The following is a 26,807-nucleotide window of genomic DNA, read 5'->3' on the forward strand; positions in this document are numbered from 1 at the left end:
AAAAAGATTGAAAACCACTGACTTAGAAAAATGTTTTAACACAGATTAAAATGGTAGCATTTTATTGAAAAGTACTTTTTTTTCCAGTGGGAGTTTCTACAGTACTGTAAAATTTCCTCTGAAATTGTATCACGTTCAAATGACCTGTTGAACTACTATGAGGTAACCGGAAACATGTCTTGCTGCACTTACTGTATATGAGCTTGTGCATGAATGTCCTTTTAAATGTGACTTGATAAATGTACAGGACCCAGTTCGCTGCAGACATAAATTGGAGCCACTGATGTCAATGTCGCTGTACAATTTTTACCAGCGAAGAATCTGGCCCATAAAATCCAAAGTGATTGAGTTACACAACTGATATAAAAAAGTTCCATTGCCATTATAACTTTGAATAAGAAAGAGTGAGAAAGAATACAAATCAGCTGCACAAAAATACAAAGAATTTGATTAAATGCCAAAGGAAAAGCATCTGAGGGAAATTTCCATTTGGTCCATAATTCAAACTGTTGTGCCTAACTACTGCTATAGTCAGTGTTCTTCAGAATGCTTCTTTCCTTGTGGACTCCTGATCTACAACATTATCCTGTTTTTATGATGTTTCCCACTTAAGTCAGGCTACTTATCCTGTACAGACAAAAGAGGCAGTGAAGATCACCCACTGTTTTGAGACCACTACAAAACTTAAGCACAATAGGGTGAATTAAGGACAGAAAGTTAGCCAAATTATGCATTTCCTGGCTTTGTCCTAGTAAGTCAGATCTTGAAGTATTTTTTAAATTGTGTGTGTGCAATAATTACAAAATGCCGGAATTAAGGTTGTCTGTGCAACCTTAATCCAGCCCATTTGTGTATATGTATTATGATATAGTTTTACAATACATCTACACAGCGGGTCCAGTCTTTAATTACAAACTATTTTTTCCCACAGGACCCATGTCTCATCAGTGCACAGGATGGACCTGCTTTGTAGATGAATCAGGGTCATGTAGTGAAAGAGGCTATTGTCTGCAGGACCCTTGATTCATTTGTTTAAGAAGCTGGAAGGTGCATAGTGAAGGAGGCAGGAGACTGCAGAAAGAGAAAGGAGAATTTGGTTAAAATTGTTAGAACCCAGATCTCCAGAGCACCATTTATCTCTGCCTCTGCCACAGAGTTCCTATGTGATGCTGGGTAAGTCACAAACAAAATGTTCACTATTTGTGTGTTCCTCTTTTTCTGGGTGCCGGACTTCAGACCCTGGAGTCTCATCTGCAGCAGTGCTGAGCACTCGCAGCTCCAACTGAAGTCAATGAGAGCAGTGCTCTGAGCGTATAAAGTGCTATATAATGCTTAGTACACTGAAAAATCAGGTCCTAGGTATCTTAAATTGGGTATCCAAAATTAGTGCACATTTTTGAATTTATTCTCTGGGCGTCAGTTCCCCATCTGTAAAATGGAGATAATACCCCCTCATCTTACAGAGGTGTTGTGAAAATAAATTCATTAATATCTATGATGCACTCAGATACTACAGTGATGCACAGTACGGAAGAAGTCGATGAAGAAAGTAATAATGCTGCTTTCAGAGCAGGGTTTGAATACTGTGCAGTAAATAAGGCCTGGGGCCACACAAGAAGGATAAAAAAAAATATTGAAAAGCTGCTCACTAAGTGAGCATCATCCATCCTGTGCACTAAATGAGGGAGGGGTCCCGTCGAAAAACAGCATATTATTGTGTAATTAAAGATCATATCATAATACATACACACAAGCGGGCTGAACTCAGGTTGCTCAGGCAACCTTAATTTCCTAACTTCTGAGTGCTTGACTTTGCCCCCTTAAATGTTCTTTTCATGTATTTTACATTTACATTCTCTTATACACACTGTGGAACCAGGACTAAAGAGAAAGCAACAACTTTTGTGCTCACTGAGCATATAAACTTCTTATTCCAGTTCTGATCTAGAACCCACTCCACTCCGTAAAACCAGACTCCTGCATTTTACAGGGCTTCCAACTTGCAGTAAAGAGTCAAATGTTCTGGAGGGGGAGAAAAATCATTCAAATTTAACCCTGAACCCCACATGAACCCAACCCTTGGAGGCTGCATATTTTCCACTCTCCTGCCATCTGCTGCTCCACTGCACGTGGTAATCTTTGGCAACCCCACTGAGAGCTGCCTGGGCTATGGCTCTGTTCAGACAGGGTGTAGAAAGAAAAGACACTGAGAATGTCATGGCTGACTGACCAGGCTACTAAGATCAGAGAGATTATGCCTCATTTGCTCACCAAGCCTTGCCAAAAGCAACACTAGTTAACTGCAGGTACTCAAAACCCAACAGGCAAGTTTAAAGGAATTTTAGGCTTAAAAGAGGACCATTCATAATGTGCATTTGTTGGGGATACTGTAGCTACCACCTTTTGGCAATTATTCATCAGTGAGTCTTAAAAAAAAAGTTGCCACCATTTAATAGATTTTCTTTCAGATCGTATTCACAGTTGCACCTGATTTGGAGCTAAAGGACAGACAAGTCCAGAGAAGACCCAGGGTTTATCAAAGAATAAACAAAAAGGACTTAATAGTCATCCCACTGAATGGAGATAAACAGAGAAAATCCATAGTTGTTATTGTAAAACAGCTAGACTCTGTTTGTCTCCAGGCTCTGAAATGTTGCACAGTATGGAAGCATGAGGGCTTGGAACCTACACGCATAACCCTTATATATCATTTCATGACAAGAGACCTCCCTCGTGTCAGAGTCAAATCTACCTCTCTTCACGGGCACCTCCAATTCTAAATAAAATGGTCGGAGAATCTGCTCCCAGAAATTCTGATTCAGGAAAGATCATTTTAAAGTCCCTACAGTATCATTTTCCTTCTGTCCCTCTGTTTTGAGTTTGTGACCCACACTTTGTCCCATACTCCGTTCTTAACACTTTCAGGGGTACTGCGCAGCACGCTTCCATACAGAGTGTATTGTCCATTCCAAACAGATGAATGTAAAAATTTAGGACTATTTAAGAACTGAGTTAGGACTGGAAAAGCAAATCATATTATGCATCTTCCTAAACGTAATGATATGCCATTACATCCCCACCCTCATCTTCATTTACTTCAACCAGCAGCAGTAGGAAGTGAAGGTACAGCTGTCTGTAATATAGGCTCTTCCCCTACCCCAGCAGTCATGCACTGATTATGAAAACAGCTGAGACTCTCCCTTATCTCTGTTCTGGGGAACAGTCAAACACACTACAGTGGGACATGCTGCCACAGGAGCTTCAGAGCTGTGGTTGGCGAGTGTTTGGTGTGACTATGTGCTGTTCCAATCACTAAAGATCACTGGGAGTGCTGCTGCTCTTAACATGCAGCTGCTGCCGCTCATTCCCCTTCCCTGTTGCTCCAATCTGTCTGCCTGGCTGGGAGTTAGGAAGGAAGACAGGAAAAAGCCACATGTGAGAGGAGGAGCTCCCCCACAACCCCAGCAGCTTTGGAGCCAACAGGCCTTGTTGTTTTGATGATTCCTGGCCCCATTTAGTCTTATTTCCTCTCTGCCTGCCAGAAGCACAAAGTGAAGGTGAGAATATTGCAAGGCCCTCAGCATCACATGGGGACTTCTAAAATCCTTAGACCTTTCCCTTCTGGAAATCACTTCTCTTTACTAGAATTAGAAACAATAGCCCTGATTCTGATCTCAGGTATGTGGGTTTTACACCTGTGTGTCCCATCAACTACCATGGAGTCACTCCTGGTTTATACCAGTGTAAACAAAAGGAGAGACCAGCCCATTTGTTAAAATCATTAAGTAAAAAAATATATAAATCCCACATTCCGCAGTATTTTATTTTCAGTATAGACATGCATCCTTACAAGAACAGGTTTGAAATACAAAGGTGGCTGTTAATGTTCTTTTTGACAGCTTTCATAGTTAAGCTCCTTTGAATAGGACCTTCTCCAACAGCCCCCTTTTTTGACTCATAACCTTAGTGACAGTCAAGCAGCCAGGCAGAGCCACTTCATATAATTTATTATGCGAAGCAGCTTTTAATAAAAAATGCACTGGCAGGTAGCCATGTTAAAGCAGGAAAGGCCCAGTAAGAACCTCCTACAATATAAAAGTCTCTGTTGTTCTCATTACTGTGAAGCAGGAAAACCTTTTAAAGGCTTTTGATCCAAACTGTCATTCGACAGAGACTGTGGACAAGACAAATGGCTGTAAAACAAGGCAATTGGATTTCCTACCACTACAATATCTTACTTGGCTCCCATGACACAATTTCTCTGTTATTCTCTCTTGCCGTGGTAAAGTAAACTTACGGGCTACCCAGAAAACAGATGAGTGTAATCAGGCCTTTATAAATGATATCTTTTCACCCAAGGAAAGCAAATAACTTTGCTTCCCCTATAATAACTGTTTCTAATACTTCATTTATTCTTTAAATTGTTTATAAAACACTTCAAGAGAGGTCAAGCAAAGAGGTCAATAATAATTAAAGATTAAGGAGAGCATCTAAGTATTTTGTGCCTGTGAGTAAACACTGTGGCAATTGTTATGATATGGAAAACATCTATTAAGAGTTTGGCTCTGTATTTATTTATGAGTTTCTTGATTCATATGTTGCTTGCATCCCACACAGATTCTTCACCTTTCTTACACCTATTTTAAATTCACATTTAAGCAGCTGCAGTGTTTCATGCAAAGCTATCAAGAAAAATAATCATGGCCTTCATCGCTCCCTTCTTTGGAAAATCCTCTTGAAATTTTCCCCAAATCCCTCCAGGAGGCATCGGTTCTCCCCCACATAATGAGCTATAGGTTCCAGTCCACAGGAGGAAAGGCCCCTGTTAGCTTAGGGGACAATGGTAGTCCTTTGGTCTCTGGCAATTTGGTTCTATTGGAACTCAGATACCAGGGTACCGCTGCTTGAGGAACCATCCTTGGGTGGGAAGAGGGGGCAGAGAAAAGGTAATATAGCTCAGTTCTGTGTTATCTTTTTGCATGGAAACTCCACGGCTAGTAGTGAGTTTATGTCCCTCCAGCTGCTCCCAGCCTGCTGAGTCCTTGCTGCTTCCACATGGGTGCAATCCTCCAAGCACGGAGAAGTTCATCTATTCCCCACTTTCTCCTCACGGGTCAGGGCTATTAGGCAAGTGAGCTCTACGATATTACACAGGAAGCAGTAGTGGACAACCGAACCCAGTTCCTCACTCTATGGAGCCACATGAGCACTGGGAACTTCCCTCCTCCCAAAAGGGAACTTCAAAATGTCTCTACCCTCTCAAAAAGGGGTGACGCTGCTGCCAAAACATGGATTTCCAAGGTTTAAATAAAGGGAGATATAGTTAAAATAAGGAAAGGAAGAAAATATACCCATAGCAATTTTTTTTAACATAAATGTATGCACGCACGCACACACACACACACACACACACACTCACTCTCCTGGCTTATAGGCAGGGTAAAATGCAAATTTAAAAACAAAAAAAGGATATAAATAAAAAAGACTAGGATTAAAAATATTTGTAAACAATGGAGCAGGCAGAGTTAAACAGAAAGAGACTGTAGCAGCATGCCTATTTTTGTCATGTTTGCTTAGTTTATACATTGTATCTCACCTCCCACATCACCTGTTCTCTGATTTGTCTTTATAACATAAATCCTGCAACTGGACCTGCTAGTGTAGACATCTTCATCCCAATGAAGTTAATGGGCTTATGCATGGGCAATGCAGTCTGTGCTAGCTGGTTTCATTGCAGGATTGAGGTTTTAGGGTTTATTCTTATTAATTTATTCTTAACTTTAAACACATGAACAAGCTCATTAATTTCAATGGGACTGCTCCTGTGCTTAAACTTAAAAATATGTTTAAATACTTTACTGGGTTCAGGCCTGAGTGCTTTAACACCTTGTAGGACCAAGCCAATGGGTAATCTCAATGAAATCAGTGAAATACCTGTGTAATTCTTCGCAGGATCAAAGCCTAAGCCTGTGTCTACACCAAGGAGACTGTACCCACAAAGCTCTGTCAGTGTAGCTTTGCTGGCATAATCCTATAGTGTAGACGCAGCCTACATCAACAGGGTTTTTTCATTGGCATACGAACATCACCTCCTAGAACAGAGTTGCCAGTGTTGACAGAAGCATTCTTCCATCAGCATAACTGTGTCTCATGGGGGCTGGGTCAGCAGAGCTAACTCAGTCAGGGGAGTAGTGTTTTCACACCTCTGACTGACATAGCTATATCCACCTAGCTTTTAAACATAGGACAAGCCTTAGTTTGGAAGCTTTTAGGGGAAGCAACCTTTTAGTCTGATGTGTTTGTTCAGCACAGTGGAGATACGAGCGACTTGAGATACATTTGGGCGCAGTTGCAATGCAATGCCCCGAGCCTGTTAGGTGTTTCACAGCATTGGACCCTTGCCTGTGTGAAGCCCCAGTGAATTCATTTTACAATTTACAGAACAGGATAAGACAGACAGAAACCCTAACATTTTGCAAATATATGTGGAGCAAAGAATATAGATTCTAATTAGGCTTGAATAAGAAATTACTTTTCACTAAAGGTACATTTTAGACTGTTGCACAAACCAGCTCCCATAACATCTCACCTTCCAATTCATAAATGAGGTGTTGGGGGAGGGAGGTAAGAATATGCCAGCAAACTTACTTACAAATCATATACCAAAGCACAGACGATAAATTTGCGAAGGGATTTGAAGACAGTCAGTAGTATAGGCAAATATGTACCAAGCAAAAGCAAAACGGTGATTCTCAGGAGTTCCGTTACCTACTTATATCCGTGAGCACATTCACTGGATGTTATTAGAGTCATTAAATAGTATATTATTCATAATATAAAATGCTGTAAGGTAATGTAATGTAGGTAATACAAACAAATATTGGTGCAACAATCTGATTTCATATTTTGAGGGGTGTTTTGCAGGGATTTTGTTTGTTTGTTTTTTACTGACCATATTTCCCCAATCAAGTTGAAACTGTCATGTTGATTTTGGCCCAAATTTATGTTTTGTCCAAGCATGTTTAACAAAATGTCAGATCAACAGAAATAATTCCATTGATGTATTTTAGTTTCCGTGAAAACAGCTTTTTGCTTCGATCAAAATATTCCGACATTATTTGCCACACCAACACTGTAGGATTGTATTCATGCATGAGAGCCAAAAACTGAAACAGACTATGTACAAAAGTAAAGTTGACTCATCCAAGCAAAATGTAAGTGTAAAATGTAAACAGAAAGCATTAACGGTGAAAAGTCCATTAGTTTTTTCAAATATTTCAAGAATTGAAATCCATGGTGTTATTCATAACCACTATTCCGTCTAAGCTGTGCGCGCGCACACAGATCCTAAACCCCATGCACACGGCGAAACACCGCACACACAAAAATTTGCACAGAAGCACCACAATTTGCACAGAAGATATTTTTTGTGCACACGGCCTGTCAAAAATTAAAGGGAACATTGCTCATAACACAGGATTTTTTTTTCAAATGAATGACTTAACTAAACTATGTCCTTTCCCAATAAATAAGTATTGTGGAGTAAAAGAATAAGGCAGCTAAATCCATACTTTCTATTTATTTGAACCTGGTCACATTAGAGATGCGATGAATTCTGCTTTAAGAAGTAAGGAATCACAGGATTCTGAATTCTTGGAGACGGTTTCTTAACCTTATACTCTTACTGTGTTCTGTTTATCTAAAGAATTCTGTAATGCATCAATCAGCATGGCATTTAGGCACAGAGATATTCACAGTGCTTTGAAAATGAGTAGTATGTTAGTGATGCTATTAATATTAAATAGCAAATGTAGAAATTACCAATGTGACCTCCTAACTGAACTATCATTTACCTCTCACTGATGACCAGAAAAGTTATGAATTAACGCATACGTACAAAGTTAGGCCCAGATCCTACAAACATTGAATTCAATGGGACCACTCATGTGTCTAACAGTTTGTAGAATTAGGATTTTATTTCCTAACCTCCGCCCTCCCTCATGGTATTCATAAAAGAGAACAGCTCAGATTATATACTCTATGTAGAAAATAAAGCTTCCCAATCAGCAGAGAAGTATTTAAAAAACCCTGAAGGGTTCAAGAAAAACTCTTTGCAGCTGGTGGCTGCATAAACATTCCTTTTGGATGCTCTGTAGAACAACAAATGGCATTTAACCTCAGAGGAGGCCATTTGCCTCATCCCCTTCAGACAGAGGATGAGAACAATATTCATGGCCCTATCGAAAAGGAGGGAGGATAGGAGGACGTGGGTGGATATGGTGGTCTCATGAAAGAGTGATGGATTCTCAGGATCCTGTCTGAACCACTGTGGTTGCCAAGTGTGCCAAAGGAGAAAGACTGGATTCTAACGGTGGAGAGAGGCAAGTGTACCAGCAAAAATGTGCACACTGTATATATGTGACTTTGCTTCTAGTTAAAAATAATCCAAGTTAAAACAAACTAAATAACACATCTTAAAAGGCTAGTTTGTATGTGAAACAAAACAAAACAAACCCCCCCGGGGTGAATTTAGATATTAAAGATCCGGTTCTCTGGATAAGTCAGCAGATGTTCATGATTTTTTTTTTTTTTTGCTGGAAAAAAGTATATAGCAGGAAACCTCATGGAAATGAGAACAAAACAACATAAATGTGATCTACAACTGTAAATCCAGCATCTGCTGTTAAACAACATATGTCTGAGAACAATTTCCATATTAATGGTCCAGATATGAAAAAGACATACAATAAAATCCAGTGAAACCAGATTACTAAAATTGCCATTGCACATGATCTTAAATAATTCCACAATAAGTATGCACTCTGATTAGGAAAAAGAAAATAAGAGTATTATTTTAGAAAATAGTGAAATTGTTAAGTGTGTAGAATAAGTAAATAATATCCTTGATAAGTGTGTGAAATGATGTTGAAAAGGTTTTTGTTGTTGCTTTTTGGGTTTTTTTTTTTAGTATTTCACCAAGTGTTACGTTTAGATGGATTTCTTCATCAATATCATTGCTTGTTACATGGTTTTATAACCAGATTTATATTACCTGTCTGTCTAGTGAGGAGCATTTCTTTTAAACAGATTTTGTTCATATTTAGATACTGAACGGGACCTTTTCTCCCAGTCTTCTCCTTTTTTTAAGCAACAGAGAAAATATTAAGATGAAAACTGTGTCAGACAACAGGATCGACAAACATGACAAAAGCCACATTTAAATAATACCCCAAATTTTCAGAGCCAAAATTATTTTGTGTCTCTGCACCAACAAGCAAGTTAAATAAATAATATTCAGCTGGATATTAATGCTATTAAGTTCCCCCCACAGGAATCTAAAGGAAAAGTGTATTTAAAAGTATGATAAGGAAGTCTTTCGGGGCCTTTTGCAATACTGGGACTTTTTGAGTAAAGACTAATGTGTACCCCTCATAAAAATATAAAAACAAAGAACCCTGACTTCAACTTATAAGGTGGACAGCAAGTTTTAATGAACCTTGAAATACATGACCGACTTTAGAACAATAAATCAATCAATCTTGATTCATTCAATATTTACAGCAACTTTCACTGAACTTACAAGCTCTTTTTATAGCTTATCAAATAAGAGCAATTACACCCAGACACTCACTCTCTCCCCCCCCCCCCCCCCACCGCAGCCCCGCTCTCTATTTTAAAGAGTGAATAACTGGGCCACACTACTTTGTGGTGTTCCATCATGGAGAGTTATCATAGTCTACAAATGTGATGGTAAACCAGATGATGTCACCGTAATACCAAACCCAGAAAGGGATCTAAATCCTGACTGCTCCAAAGTGACAGGCAGACACTGCACATACTTGCAAGTAAAATGTTGTTGTGCAATACCTGCAGCACACTAATGAACTCAACCCCAGAATTACTTCATCCCATAGTTTCACAACATACAGTTTAATTTTCCTTTAAGTGCAACTGAGATGTTCTTCTTGAAATGACGAGACATCACTATAAGAGATAGAAGGCTAAATAAAATAATGAGCTGTTACTTATTGGTTTGCTAGTTTCTTGACACTCTTTTGGCTGCATTACTTGGATTCACTAGCAAGATCAAAACTGTTGCCAGTTCTTTAGTAACATTGGCAAGGCCACTAACTGGATTGGAAAGGAAAGTAGCATCTGCCCACTGTTACCAAGAGCTGAAATCAAGCTTTCTATTTCACAGTTTTGCAAGTTACGATTACACCAATCTAGTTCTAAATGTTTTTATTAAAAATTGCCTGGCCTGTGGGGAGAATCTTGCCACTATGCTGGCTAACACTAAGATGAACTGTAACACTATATGCTGCAATTTTTTAACATGAAACTTTAACAGTTTAAAGAAAAAATATATATTATTTGTATTGTCAACTTATTTCCCAGCTGACGAGCGTATTCAAGAGCATCGTTTTATGAACAAGTCAACTAATTAACTGCTTCTTTTTTTCCTAAACATGCATGAAAAAAAGAACACAAGATGAAGACACTAAAATTATCTCAGAAAAAATGCATTACAGGAACACCAAAGGTACTGTTATGCAACTCACGAATTAGACTGTAGTAAGACCAATGAAGCAGGCATGTGTCCAGTGAAATTACATTTTTTAAAGTTGGAATGCTGGCATTTCACTGAGGCCATGCCAGGTACAAAGGGCAGCAATGGAGTCATTTTTTCATCTCATATGCACAATGGCTAAGATTTTCATTGGAAGTCACTGGGACTTTGTAAAGATCTGCTCTAGGAATTATTTTGGGGAAGTTCTCTGACCTGTGTAAATACAGGAGGTAAGACTAGATGATCACAGTGGTCCCTCTTCTGACCTTGATAGTTCTAAAAAAATCTGCTTTAGGCCCTTTTGAAAATCCTACCCAATATGTTAGAGTTCTGAAGAAGATAAAGGAAAAGGAAGGAAAAGATGCCTTTAGTTTCATTTAAGATGATAAAACCCTGTCCTTGCTTACCTGAGCCATGGTGGGAGAGAGATAGAATGATGCCAGCCTCCACACTCAGGTACCCAGAGCCCTCCAACAAGGGCAGGATAAAATTGCTAGGGCAAACAGCCACACTATGAGACAGTGCATCTTACTTCTGCTGTGAAAAGCAATAGCATGTGCTTCCTCCTGCCTGTTCATTCCACACTGCACTGGGGACTTCTCCATCCCCCCTAAATGGCTGACCATGCCCACTTGAGGCTAGGGTGCACCAAACATGCAGGGTCCCCTGGTACCATGAATCCTTCCTGCTCTCCGGCCTGTTGGTGGAAGGGGAGTCTCTGTACTCTTACTCCCCTTCAGCATCCCAGAACTCCCAGAGATTTAACACAGAGAAGGGGGTGGAGGTGGAAATCGTGGTCTTGATGAATACACACTACTCAAGTTACATTTAGCAATTGGCCTGGCTCTCAATGGTGGGTGCATGTAATTGTGCACATATAATTTGTGTACACAAATACCATGATTACAAAGAAAAACAGGTATCTGTACGTACAAATGGTTAATTAGATGAATAGCTGACCATGGTCCTGATTCAGCAAAACACTGAAGTATGTGCTTAAAATTAAGCATGTGAGTAGTCCCTTCTTTACTGAAACTACTTAAGCACATTCATTCTTCAAAATGGGTGTTTTTCACCTATTCAGGCAAGACTAACATAGGATAAATACAGTGAGTTTAACTTCTTTAGAAGTGTAATACTTGCCCTTGCTTTTCCTCACTTATGTATTCAGATTGTTAAAATGCACCTTCCTCTGTTCTAAGTATAAACACAGGAAAATAAGTTCAAATGTAATCCCCTCCCACCCACAAAAATAATTCAAGCAAATAATAAAGAGTAGATTCTACTTTAATCTGGTAATAATTTAACCCAACAAGATTATCAATATCACCTGGATTAAGTACACTTGCTCCTAAAGAAAGCCTACCTTTCTGAACCTCTCTCATCTCAAAAGCCTGGAAAGAGATGCATTGCACGCACTGGCTCTATTCGTCCAAGGTTAGAATCTAATTCCAGATTCAAATGCTGAATAATGAATATAAACTTCAAGTAGCTCCTTCACATCTAAACCAGTAACCTGTCAAGTACTGATCTTCAGACATATCTGAAGATCACAAGAGTCTAATTTTTATTTCACTGGGTTGTAATTTTAAACTTCTGTGTATTTTGTCATGTTGTGGACATCACTATCAGCAGCCAGTCAGAACCTAAGAATGCAAGAGAACATTTAATTGCATTTCAGTCCTCTGTAAGCATCCATGAAATATGATCGGTGAGGCAGAAACATTTTTAGTACAGTTGGCAATGTATTCACAGGTGGCAGTGTGGGAAAAATAGGTTTAATGTACAGTATGTACTTTAAAATAAAATATGTTGTGGTAACAAAGAGGTTACAAAATGCTTAAAATACACCCATAATTAAGAGTACGAGACTGCCACAAATGGACAGTCTGTCCCATTGTTTAGATTTTAAAACATTTCAAGATGGCATAGGGTTTTTGCCTAAATATAGTCTTTTCACCAAAAAATTACATGCATCAGTCTATATACAGAAAGAACCACACATTTAAGGGTCACAACCATCTGATTTTAGACTAGAATTGCGTTTTCTTACTACAGCCTGCTGGGAATGTTTAATGATTTAGCTCAACACAAGATACAAAATTTTCCATTTCCAAACATCAAGCAGAGGCTCTGCCCCCTGGGTTTTCTTTCCAGCTCTGGCCTGACTGGTTGTATGACCTCGGACAAGTCATTTCGCTCCTGTGTGTCTCTCTTTTCCTCCCAACCGTTGTTTTTTCTTGTTTATTTAGACTGAAAGCAGGTTGTGACAGGCACTGTGTCTTACTATGTGTTTGTATGATGCCTAGCAAAATGGGGCACTAATCCTGACTGAGACTATCGGCACTACATATAATCAAAAATGAATAAAGGAGATATAGGTGCCAGCTGCAGAGTTTGGAACTTCCCCAAAATTTGGAGATGCTAGGATCTGGGGTTTTACTTCGAGCCCAACTGTGTTTTCAATGAGATACTTAAAATTTCCTTCAGGTAAACGTGATATGCTGAGGGCAGCACTTGACTAGGCTCTTCCAAAATCTGACCATATGCTATTCAGCATGTTCAGAAGTGACATTTGATTACTTCAAACTTCTCAATTTTTTAAATTAATCCTTCAACCTCAAACGAGAGATTATTTTTCATGAGGAACAGTTTCATGCTCTGTTTGAAGTTTTCTTCTACAGCTGTTTTCAAGAAAACAGTGAATCAAAAAGCCTTATTTTTTTTTCAGTCTCCCATAATTCAAATGGTTGAATGCATTTTCTTTCAGCCTCTTTCTCTCTCTCATGCATTCACATTCAAATCACTTCTGGGCTGAGACCAAGCATAGAAAATTTCAGTTCCAATAGAGAGTTAGTTATTTCAGAAAGATAGGAGTGAGAGAATAGAATTACAATGGAACTTTGTAGCATATTTAACCTTAGCTATTTTTTTTTAAACAGAAACAGTTGACATTTGTCAATATTTAACACATAATGGTACCAGAGATACCATAATTCCCTTTAGATTTAGAATATGTGATACCTGGAGTGGACTGTATAATAGCTCTTGGTAAATGCTGAGTATTTAATAATAACTACTATGTAATGTTTGCAGACAAGAAAGCTGTAATATGAACACTGAGGTAACTGATTTGCATTGTAGTGCATTGCCAAATAGGTATTTCCATTTTATTTATTTTTTTATTTCTTTCTTTTTTTTTAAATTTGCTAGTCTACCCAGCTTTGTGATTATTTAAAATAGGTATTTGTGGAGATTGCGATAAACTTTGGGAGGATTAGTCTTCCTGTTTTAGAGAGTATGGCAGAGTGAAATTATTTGGGAGGTTAATGGGATAACAGGATGACCTGTTGTTGGTGGCTGGGGATGTGGTAGGTCACTATGCTGTTGCAGATGAAATCCCTTTTATTGGGTATCTGGCCACAGTAGCTGCGGCCCTTTGATGGCCACGTTAAGATGACTGAAAGGGCATAGGAACAAAGTTGTGTCCTAGGAATAGGATGGCTATGGGGGAATTCAGTTGCTCACTCCTTGGGCTGATGAGAGGTGGAGACAAGGCTGGAAGGTGTTAAATTCCAGAAATGTCTGAGGGTCCTATCTGTGAAATCCCAACTCCCGCAATACTGCCAGAGTTGCCAGAAGTTCTTTAGGCCCTGGTAAAAGGAGAATAGCTGTGCTGCAATGCACTCCAGCCTGGTCCCCATGCCAGGGACTGTGAGTAGAGGCTTGTGTAGAGACTTTATATCAGCTTTACAATGGCCAAGGATGCTCCCCGCACAGGGGATACCCTGGGGTGGGGGGGCTTTCCACTCACTTTAAGGTACCTTTATGCTTCCAGAACAGTGCAAAAAAAAAAAATGTAGCATAACTGAGAATCAAGCCCACAAAATGTTGTGCTCCTGTACTTCAGTCACAATTAGTATCATGAAGGTGAAATGTACTATGCAATTACTAATTGTTATTATTTCATATTCCCAGAACTGAATTGACATAAGAACATAAGAGCGTCCATACTGGATCAGACCAAAGGTCCATCTAGCCCAGTATCCTGTCTTCTGACAGGGGGCAATGCTAGGTGTCCCAGAGGGAATGAACAGAACAGGCTATCAAGTGATCCATCCCCTGTTGGCAAACAGAGGCTAGGGACACCATCCCTGCCCATCCTGGCTAATAGCCATTGATGGACCTATCCTCCATGAATTTATCTACTTCTTTTATGAACCCTGTTATAGTCTTGGCCTTCACAACATTCTCTAGCAAAGAGTTCCACAGGTTGACTGTGCGTTGTGTGAAAAAATACTTCCTTTTGTTTGTTTTAAACCTGCTGCCTATTAATTTCATTTGATGACCCCTGGTCCTTGTGTTATGAGAAGGATGTCAAGTGGATAAAACAAAACATTCTACCACTTATAACAGTTCCATTGGGGGCAGGGCTTGGAACCAGGGTGGACCGACAGCCCCCCTATCAGCACCCCGCTCCCCAGCAGTTCATCAATTGCCGGGCAGTTCAGCTGTCCTTCCCTTCACTGCCATGTGCTGCTCCTGCCCTCTGCCTTGGAGCTGCTCTCCAGAGCCTCCTGCTTGCTGTGCGGGGGAGGCGCTAATGTCAGGGTGTCCCCTCCCCCCTGCTCGTGCACCCTACTTACCTCATCTTCCATAGAGCAGGGTGGGGACATGACAGGGCTCAGGACAGAGGGAGCTTCCTGACAGCAGCTGCCATCTCAGCTTACCGATTAACTTAAAAAGGCAGTGTACTTAAGAGTGGGGTCAGCGTACTTAAAGGAGAAATGTGCATCTCTCTCTCACACACAGGGTGTGTGTCTGTCTGCCATGCTGTCTCCCCTCCCTCCATTCTGCTGCCTTGTAGAGCGTGAGGCTACATTAACAACAGTGTGTTAAACCTCAAGGGCTCAGCCAAAAGCTAGTTCATCATTTAGCAGTAAGGCATTCCTTGGGAAATATCCCACCCTCTAACTTCCCCACCTCAACCAAGCTTCACAATCATCATCGCTGTGTACAGTATTAAATTGTTTGTTTAAAAAGTATACTGTGTGTATATATTAGTTTTTTGTCTGGTGAAAAAAAAATCCCTGGAACCTAACCCCCACTATTTACATTAATTCTTATGGGGAAATTGGATTTGCTTAACATCGTTTTGCTTAAAGTTGCATTTTTCAGGAACGTAACTTCAACATTAAGCGAGGAGTTACTGTTCACATGTTCCTAACTTTGAATATGTGAGTAGTTCCACTGAAATCAATGGAAATACTCACATGCGTAAACTTAAGCACACGTAAGTGTTTGCAGGATCAGGCCTTTAGTTTGGAAGTTTCAGGTTACTGTAGTTACTTGTAAAGTTTTTTCTTCCCTAATGAAACCAACTCATACTTAGGAAGGATTGTGTATATGTGACGGGTTGGACCCCTTGGGAAGTCACCTGATGTCCTGAGATACCACTGAGTCTACCCGTTCTGCCAGCATGGGCCCGCTTTTACCTGTCTTGCTGAGCCAGGCTCTTAAAATCTCCTCTAACATACACACAGGCAGGGCCACACCCAGCTGCTGATCGGCTCTGGGAAGACTCAGCTTGAGGGACTTGCTCCAACACTCAGATGTCCACCTCCCTTGGAGTACAGACCTAAAGATATAATATATTTGCCAATTCCCTAAATGTGGAAGAGGGTATGCACAATTTCTTGACCCCCCCAAGTTAGAAATCACATCAACTGGGTTGCATTATACACCAGAAATAAATTTATGAACTGTAACAGGTGTATTTTAAGTAGTTAAGGAGATAGCAGACAGAACAAGGCAGATTACTAAGAAAATAAAATGGAGCACTAAATACTTAATACACTAAAGAAACTGGTTACATGCAAGTTCTCACCCTAAATGTGGTTCTAATAATCTTCTTCACAGGCCAGATGCCCTTCCAGCCTGGGACCAGTTCTTTCCCCCTGTTCAGTCTTACTCATTTCCAACCATCATCTTGGGAGGGGGCGCAGGGGAGAAATGACTACCTGGATTATCTCACTCCCTACCCTTGGATAGGATTTGCATAAGGTGGGAGTCCTTTGTTTCCTATTTTGACCCCCTTCCCTCACAGTGGAAAGTTACAAGAAGTCCCAGGTAATGTTTTAATATCAGGTGACAAGACCACCTGACTCTGTAGGGCCCTTGTAGCCATTCTTCACAGGCTGACCCACACATTCACAGGAAGATTAAGCTCTTTTATAGTCCACTGTCCTTGTTGATGGGCCATCCACACGATCTGGCTTTTAAATTGTTGTACCTGAAGCGTTGGCAGTGGGCATAGTAGCACAGTTGAAATAGATACATAGTCAATATTTCTAATTTCAGATACAGAAATGATACATGCATACAAATAGGATAATCGCATTCAGTAAATCATAACCTTTCCAATGATATGAGCCATCTTGAATAAAGTATATCCCAGTTATGTCATTCATATCATAAGCATATTTTCATAAAGAATATGGAATGATACATCACAGTATTCTTGTCCAGTAGAGGCCCAGTACTAGAAAAGCAAAGATGATAAAAGTCAAGATGAACAGTTAGCAACATGACAGAAAAGCACAATGACAAGGGCGTGGGCAGCGGTCAGGGCTAGTGGTCAGAGCAGGGGGTCAAAACCAAAGACTGCATCAGGTACACAGGCAAAGGTCAGAATCAGAAAAGGAGTCAGGTGCCAAGCCAGGGGTCAGGAGTTGGGGATAACGTCATGTACTTGGCCAGGAGTCAGAGACCACATCAGGGACCTGGAGGACGGCAGGATGGCATGAACTGGGAGTAGACGGGGGTCTGGGATAGGAAGACAGGAACCAGAAGCAGCCAGGAAAGCAGCAACCAAGAGCATTAGCAATGCAGGGCTCAGGAGTCAGGTAAGCAGAAAGGGTCTGTAGTCGCAGCTAAGGATTTTGCTAGATGCTCGGACAACTTCCTGTTGTTATTTCCTGGTTCATATAGAACTTCTTAGCCAATCGGGGGGATGGATGTTTCCAGAATCGGGAGCTTTGGGGGTAGAGCCCTCTGCAAGTTAGCCCTTCCCTGGACCCTTCCCTAGTTCCGAAGGTGAGCTGCTGGATGGCAGTCGTAGCCTGAGCGCTGCCTGGGGCCTGTGGGGCCTGGGTTTGAGGCCTGTGATCCCTCACAAGAAGCTGGACAGCACCTGTGCATATTATGCTTTGTCCTAGCCAGTATCAGCTTCTTGAGCAGTAAGACTAACCAGATTCATGTTTTTTAAAAATATTTGATTCAGATACTACCTTGTTAGGGCTCATATATGAACCTAGACAGGTAGGTAGGTAGACAGCGTCTGATAATCTTCTATTAATATAGTCACTGTTCCTACAAAGCAGTCTGTGCAGTCAGACCCTTATGCTCACATTTAGTTTTATTGAAGTTTGACTCTCTGCTGTTGTAAGAATGCACCTCCACAGATGACTTCTCAGGATCAGGCCCATAATAAGGAGCATGAGCCAATAAGAATTTATGTCTTTAGGCCACTGTATGCTCTCGCTGTTGAAACATGCAAACTAAAAATACATGAAGTCATCTTGGCTGCTCCATGACACAAACCTGTCTGAAGCAATTGCTTTTACACTGGCTGTAGTGCCTCGCTGTTCAATACGGCTAGGTGGATGATATTTACTATTATGACCCAACTCGCCTTCTCCTCCCTGTGCACCAAGAAGCCATTTAGAAATGAGTAACAAAACTACTTCATTGATGTTTACTACCCATAGGCTTGAAAGAACACCTCTCACTGGCCTACCTTCGTTGAAACATATATGTTACACACTGAAACTTAGCTAAAGCAAACACTCATGGGGCAGATAAAAACTGACGGCTTACTAAAACCAAATACTGAATACATTTGTAGATTTTATATTTATATAAGATGAAAACTTCTGCACATAAACTGATCAGCTCAGTGTATAAAAACAGCACTGGACAGCAGGTTTTCTAATAAGTTCTGTCCAAGTCAAGCTGGTCAGCTGTCCAGCTGAAGCTCTTGTCTTTTTGGTAGGGTTGAGCTCACTGGCTCCACTTATGCAGAAGACATGAGGGAATCTGCCAGTTTGTCTTCCCAGTTAGAGAAACAAATGGAAAGGTGAAATGTTAGAGAAAATGGCCAGCTCTTCTTATGGGAGCTTCAGTAGAGGCAGCTGGCATGTTGTAGGGCTTCCTATTAGATATCAGCATACTACAACTGCCCTCTTAGGATATGCAGGCGAAACAGGCATGGAGAAGGTAATCAAAACAACCAGTACAAAGACACCCAAAGTAAGCATTACAGTAAGTCAAATACATGAAACAAATCACAAATAAAATAAATAAAAGTGAATATAATGGCTAAGACTACCACCACTCTTTTCAATTCTATGATTTCTTTTCTTTTCCTCTTTTTTTTCCCCTTTTAATCTGACAACAAGTACTTTGACAAAAGCAGCCTGCAATCTAACACCGAGCAGTTTCCTTCACGGCTGAGAGATGTCACAGAAAAGAGCAGTTGTATCCTTTCCCTCTGGCTATACAACAATTGTGTGATGACAACTGCTTCACCTGGACTGATGTCAGAGAAACATGTTTCCCTACTGAATGATCTAGAAAATGATGCACTAGATGGAGTAGTAATAATTATATAATATTTATAATTTAACTGTTTAATAATTCACTTAGTTTTTAAAGGCAAAACATGTTTTGATAAACATGTTTTCTTAGTTATACAGAACACTTAAGGTAGTTTTACTTAATAGGAAAAATTCCTATCTTTGTGAATCTTTAATCGAATTTGAATTTTCATCCAAATAGAGCTTGGAAATAAAAATGAACCATCTAGTATATAATAAATGTATAATTTGACATTTTTAATATAATAAAAAAAGTAAAAATTAAGGATCTGAATAAATGTAAATTAAACTACATAACTGCTTAAATAAATAAATAAATATTTATTTAATAAAGATATAGTGTATTCTCCTGGTTAGCAAAAAGTAGTACCAAGTTTAGTGTACAGACTATATTTAGTTGCAAATTAACGCTGGTTACCAACCAATAAGAATCAACCTTTCTTTCATAAAATAACTAACGTACAAATGCAATACACAATTAAAATTGATGTTTTAAACCTCTGATTTAAAATCAATCCACCTGATTAACTGAGTATTTTTTAACAAAGATTTCCCTTCACACTAGACACTAGTTAAAGCAAATCTAGTTTTGTCTTAGGCTCAGATTCAGCAATGACCTTTGGGGATTTTTAGTATATTTAATGTACAATAGTTCTGAATTGATATCAGTGGGAAGTTTTCTGTGCAGCATAAACAAAAGCAGTGTAAACAACGCTAAAAGATTGTACCTCAGCTCCCAAGGAACCAGGTCTATGGGTGTCACGTTATTGACTTGAACTCGGACCATACAGAACATGGTTGCAACCAAGGTCCTGTAGTGGCACCAAATCTTGTATAAAGGAGGTTGTCAAGGTTCCTTCCCCACTCTGAACTCTAGGGTACAGATGTGGGGACCTGCATGAAAGACCCCCTAAGCTTATTCTTACCAGCTTAGGTTAAAAACTTCCCCAAGGTACAAACTTTGCCTTGTCCTTGAACCGTATGCTGCCACCACCAAGTGTGTTAAACAAAGAATAGGGAAAGAGCCCACTTGGAGACGTCTTCCCCCCAAATATCTCCTCAAGCCCTATGCCCCCTTTCCTGAGAAAGGCTTGATAAAAATTCTCACCAATTTGTACAGGTGAACACAGACCCAAACCCTTGGATCTTAAGAACAAGGAAAAAGCAATCAGGTTCTTAAAAGAAGACTTTTAATTAAAGAAAAGGTAGAAGAATCACCTCTGTAAAATCAGGATGGTAAATACCTTACAAGGTAATCAGATTGAAAACAGAGAATCCCTCTAGGCAAAACCTTAACTTACAGAAAGACACAAAACAGGAATATACATTCCATTCAGCACAGCGTATTTTATCAGCCATTAAACAAAAGGAAATCTAACGCACTTCTAGCTAGATTACTTACTAACTTTAGAGAAGTTCTGAGTCTGCATTCCTGATCTATTCCCGACAAAAGCATCACACAGACAGACAAACCCTTTGTTTCCCCCCACCTCCAGCTTTGCAAGTATCTTGTCTCCTCATTGGTCATTTTGGTCAGGTGCCAGTGAGGTTACCTTCGCTTCTTAACCCTTTACAGGTGAAAGGGTTTTGCCTTTGGTCAGGAGGGATTTTATAGCACTGTACACAGAAAGGTAGTTACCCTTCCCTTTATTTTTATGACAGGGGTCAAATAAGGTGTCTCAGACAAGGTTATGGTTTGCTGGTTATGATTATGCTGTCTATATGTGTGTATCATTTTTGTAGTTAAAGTTATGAATATTGGCTCTATACTGTCTGTATTTCAAACTTATCCGATGCTTCTGGGTGATACCTCAGACAAGTTGGGGTCAACTCTGCCTAGCCTGCTTCATGGCCCATTAAGGACCATCAGCTATACAATTGACCCATTGAGAGAAGGCAGACACGCCTTGGGACTCAGCAAGGCATGCAGGGACATGTCTAAGGACAGAATTCTGAGGTTTTTCCATGCCATGTGATGGACAGCTTGTCTTTGAAACAAAGAAAACAGAGACCACATGGCAAAAGACTATAAAAAGCTGCACCTCCTCCATCTGGTCTTCAATCCTGCTTCTTACCTCTGGAGGAATTTTGTTACACTGAAGCTTTGAACCAAGGACTGATGACCCATCCCAGCTGTGGATGTATTTCAGAGACTTGATGTGAACCTGCAGTTTATTCTATCACTGCTGCAAGCCTGAACCAAGAACTTTACAATTACTGTATGTAATTGATTTCATTTAACCACTTCTAGCTCTCATTCTCAAAAACGCATAGAATCTAGAAGGGCCCCAATGAACTCGATTCTTTGAGTTGGTACTAGAGTCGATTGTCCCTTGTTTAGGATGCGGGTCAGACAATCTAAGAGACTTAGACATGCATTGGACAGGATAGAGGACTCCTTTGGACTTACCTCTCACTAACCAGTCATCCAGGTACGAGAAGATATGAATTCCCCTCTTCCTGAGGTATGCTGTCACCAGGGTCATGCACTTGGTAAAATTGTGGGGAGCCAAGAACAGAACAAAGGAAAACACGGTGTCCTGATGGCGCTGACCTGCCACAACAAACCTCAGAAACCTCCTGTGGATTGTGAGAATCACCACATGAAAATCCAGGGTAGCAAACCAGTTGTTGTGATTAAATGCAGGGAGAGCAATTGCTAGGGTGACGATCCAGAATTTCACGTTTGATGTACTAGTGGATGTTGTGGAGAACAGAGAATAGAATCCCCTTCCCTGTTGCTGCAGAGGGACCTCCTATACAGCTCCCACTGCAAGTAGAATCTGGACCTGCCGAAGGAACAGTGACTTATGGGAGACAGGTCCCTGAAGGGGGACAGGGTAGGAGGGTGGAGGGGAGGGATGTTCAGGAATTGAATGGTAAAGCTCAGTCTCAGTGCCTAGGACCCATGTGTCCATGATTGCTGAATCCGAAGTATCATAAAAGCAAGACAGCTTATCCCCAAAACCAAGGGCATAGGGGTAGGGAGGTCACAACTGGAGTGCTACCTGGGACCTGAAAGTCAAAATGGCTGCTTGCTCAGTGCTGGTGGATGATGAGCTGAGTGACTAAAATTAGAGCCAGAAGACGTTCCTCTCTGGGACATAAGACTTCCTGGGGAAGGAGGGCAGTTGGAAGAAACGCTGTGAGCGATATTGCTGCTGACTGCCTTAGTGACTGCCTTAGTGGCACCTCTTTGTAGCCAGGATATAAACTCCCAACGAACATAAAGCCTGGGAGTCTTTAAACAAATGCAGGGTCTCGTCAGTTTTGTCTAAGAACAAAAACCAACCACAAAAAAGTAAGTCCTCTGTAGTTTGCTGCACATCCAGAGCTATATCAGAATTCTGCCATCATGAAGCCCTCCTCAGGAACATAGCTGAAGCCATAACTCTGTCCAAAGCATCTGCCATGTCCAAAGTTGATGGCAACGAAGTTTTGGCCACAACACAACCCTCCAAAATGAACACCTTAAACTCTTCCCTGGAGGTTTCTGGCAGCTTATCCATGAATTTGGATACAGTGTCCCATTTGACAAAGGTCATATATGCATAGCAGTACCTACTTGCTCATGATGCGCATCTGTAAAGATGAAGTGTTATGAGTTTTTCGCCCTGTCAAATCTAGCCTCTTTGATTTGTTGTCCTTAGATGTGGACATATACCTCCCCTGCTGTGATCTGTCATTTTTTGCGGTTACCACGAGAGAGTTAGAAGCTGAGTTGGAATAGAAGCACACAAAGCCTCCGATGGGAACATAACGTTTCTCAGAACGATTCGCAGTGGCAGGCAATGAAGCTGGAGTGTTCCATAGGGACTTCACAGGCTACAAGAGATCTTCATTTATTGGGAGAGCCACCTCCCCGGAGCTGATGACAGCAGAATATCCAAAACTTACACGTGTGCTCCTGTACAAACTCAGTGGGGATGCTCAAGGCGGAAGCCATAAACTTCAGGAGGTCTTGATATGCCTTAAAATCTTCAGGCACAGGAGAAGTAGAGTCCCGTACTCCGGTGATGAAGAAGAAGCAGGATATGGTACTAATGGAAGCTCTTACAGGGGAACTAGCTCTTATACAAGAGGATCAGGCTGAACCAGCTCAGGAGGGACGACATCAGCCTCTGAAATGGAGGCAACTAGGACCAGTGAACTTATCCTGGACTGTGTTGAAGAGCGGGATCTCATGGACTGAAGGATGTCCTAAGAGTTTCAAGGAGGCCACTGGGTACTGAGCTAGCCGCTACTTTCCCTACTATGGGAGCAGTGCCCATCGGGTACCAATAGCGATCCAGGAACGGTCTAAAATGCTTTCAAAAGCAGTGCTTAGAGGGGGAGGGGGTGGAGAAAGATGCCCCTAAATCAGATCCCAAGGAGCCCTGGAAGTCCTCATATGACAGTTATTGCTGACACCGATGTCACTGCTACTAGACTCAACGGATGTCCGACAGCCAGTACCAGAGTTGATAGTACAGACACCCACTGGTCAAGATGCAGTACTGAGGAGCAGTTAGATGGATCAGCTGCATCCCACATGTCAGAAGAACCATGGTGCCATCAGCAATCCTCTTAAATCCTGGAATGGGTTCTCAGAGGACCTGGGAAAGGCAAATACCCTTCCTCCTCTTAGAGGAGGCACCAGTCCTCGAACGCACAGCAACGTCACTTGACAACACCAAAGGGGAGCCAGTCAATCAGCGGAGTCCCTCAGTGCTGAAGTGAGCTTAGTGGCCTGCTCCAAGAGGTGCTGCTTTCAGGCACAAGCCCCTCACCACCCGCATTCTTCTCTTGAATGACTTGCAGAGGAAGCAAAATACCTTCTCCCAGAGACAGAAAATACCTCAGGTGGGAGTCAATGTTGGGAAGAGCCACCCCACACATTGAACAATGCTTAAACCTTGGCGAGGGCACCACTCAGGAGAGCAAACTACCTACTAAAAACTAAAACTAAACAAAAAGGTACTATTTAACCACACTAACAAACTGACAACTGTATACAACCAGAAATCTCAGAAGACAGACTGAAAGTATGAGGTAAAACACCACTCAGAACAAACTAACCCTAGCCATAGATGATAAGAAGGACCTGCAGGGGGTAGAGGGTTGTCCAGAGTGAAGCCACCTTTAGATAGCCAGGGGCTAGGGCTACAGGCACTGTGGATACTGCTAGGCAAAGTTCTCCAGCTTTAGTGCACTGGGCGCACACACACAAGTGAAATACTCGTCTGAAACCACTGAAAGAATAATTTGAATTTACTTTTCATTATAAACAGGCTGCAAAAAAAGGTTTCTGAAGCAAGAAGCTACTTTCATGTGTTAATTCAGCTTTCATTTACAGTGCATAGTTAAAGCTCTACTAGATTACGATTAGTGGAAATTCATCAGTATAAAATGAGAGGGAACTAAACTAACTGTGATTTATAACTCACACTTAAGACAAATATTAATTGTTTATGATGCACTGGAAAGGGTTTATTAAATGGAACATAAGATCATTTGTATTCTATTCCCAGGCATTGCTATCAAGGACTAACTGGAATCAAATGGAAAGGCATTTTAAAGCTATGTGTAAGGACCTTCACAGAAAATATTGCAGCTGGTTTACAATCCATATATTGCCACGCACACCAGCATAAATATATCTTATGAATTTAGAAATACTACTATTCCTATCCCCTTATAGTATTTGAGCGCAAATGCAATGCCCAAGTGCCTGAAACTGTGTCTGTTAAGTGCAATTGCCTACCCTAAAGAAAACCTTCCCCTTAAAATGTCTGTTTTAGGCTTTAGAGTTTCCATACCCATCAAGATGAATAATGAAGTTTACAGATGTTGTTTCAATCTGCGTAGGACACTGTTACATTGGTTCATATGAAGAGGACTACCTCCTAAACCAAAAGGACTAGAAATGGATATTTAAGTTTGAAAATGAAAACTTGCACTATGCAGAGTCAATCTGTCACAGGGGCCAACTAAACACATCAAGCAGGCAAAGCGTTTGACATCCCTGCTTCAGAACACTGGTAAATGTAAATTAAACCTGTGGATATACTGCTCCATTTTTCCTGTTCAGACGTACAACAGGGCGGCAATAGAGTTTTTCAAAGATTTTCTCACCTCTCCTGGGACTCTCATGATTGAAGAGGATGCCATTCACAGCAAAGAGATTGTAGGCCTCCCTGAAGTTCACCACAATCCAGTAGGCATACAGTTTGGCTGCTCCTACAAAAATAATTTAAATATTACATAATACAACCACACCCACACCCACTCTAAAAGAAATGCACTTCTTTATAGAAAGATGAACTAGGGTTTGATTAATTCTCTCAGTGTGCCATAGTTCACCATAAAAAAAGCCAGCCCAATAAACAGCAACTGAATGAGAAAACACTCCTTTCTGCAGAGCCATAGTCCTGGCTAGGAAGTGCTAAGGCACCTTTCACTTGTTTTCCTATGCACACTCAAGCATAGCACTTTTTCTTTTACAATATAATTAACACAGTTAGAGCGTGTGAAATACGCCATGGTGGTGACCTCTGCTAATAAAAAAAATTACGTTGGGGGAATAAAAGAAAATCTGGTGCCTTAACACTTAAATTGATTTGAAACTTTATCACTGTAGTATTCTAAGCACATTGCTTTAATAAGTGTTTCAACTTAGTTCATGAGAGAAGTGAGCTCTTGGGAAATATTCATTCAGGCAACAAAAATTATGAAACCTTATCACTTCAGTGCTATCTTCACTAAGAAGGAATCACCCCTCCCTCTCACCCGTTTAAAGAGTTCTCCGCTCCAGATCTGAATGAACAAGGTTTTGTGAAGTGAGATGGTAATTTCCAACCCTCAGGCAATGGCAGCAAATACTTTTTATTTAGTAATTCATAAAGGTATGCTTCTCAACATGTCTAGTCACTTTTGTTCTATCTTTACTTTAATCTCATACCCAAATGACTTCAGCCCTGAGACATGAGGAACAGAGTGTGCACAGATGCACACACTCGAAAACTCACCATACGGAGATCTGGGATAAAAAGGGGTAGTCTCCTTCTGTGGTATTTCTTGCACTTTCCCATAAAGTTCACTGGTTGAGGCTTGGTAGAACTTCACAGAGTTGATAAGGCCACAGGTCTTAACAGCATCTAGAAGCCGTAAAGTGCCAACTCCATCAACATCAGCAGTATATTCTGCTAGGTCAAAAGAAATCTTGGCGAGGGAGAGAGGAAGTAAAACCATGACAGAGATTTACTAAAGGCAACCACAAATGCAACAAGTATACACAACAGATTCACATTTATGCCTTGCTAGCAATAGAACCAACTATATATGTTCAGGCTGATTTCAATTTTTAATTTACAAAAATATCCAAAATGATTTTTAAAAACAGATTTCTGCAATTTGACTACAAAATGAAAAAGCAAAAAGAAGCAAAAAAGTCTAGGAGACTGGTAATCTGCTCACAAAGGGCATTCCCATCCCTAGATTATTCCCACCAGATGGTGCAGATTTATGATCCTTCCCTCTCCTGTAGTCCATATTTTGACAACAGTGAAATAGTTAACATTGATGACATTTAAATTACTATT

At 40.7% G+C, this 26,807-nt stretch overlaps 1 protein-coding gene across 2 annotated transcripts in view; it reads right to left on the reverse strand.

The window, feature by feature from the left end:
* GMDS (GDP-mannose 4,6-dehydratase) overlaps positions 1 to 26,807 on the reverse strand; it is a 551,250-nt gene that overhangs the window by 297,710 nt on the left and 226,733 nt on the right. For both annotated transcript variants that reach the window (XM_077809143.1, XM_077809142.1), the window contains 2 exons: positions 26,235 to 26,427; positions 25,342 to 25,446 (listed from right to left, as the gene is read on the reverse strand). In XM_077809143.1, coding sequence (XP_077665269.1) covers positions 25,342 to 25,446; positions 26,235 to 26,427 — 298 coding nt within the window. The remainder of the gene's footprint in view (positions 1 to 25,341; positions 25,447 to 26,234; positions 26,428 to 26,807) is intronic.

The sequence above is a fragment of the Eretmochelys imbricata genome, chromosome 2, assembly GCF_965152235.1.
Source record: "Eretmochelys imbricata isolate rEreImb1 chromosome 2, rEreImb1.hap1, whole genome shotgun sequence".
NCBI classification, from domain to species: Eukaryota; Metazoa; Chordata; order Testudines; family Cheloniidae; genus Eretmochelys; species Eretmochelys imbricata.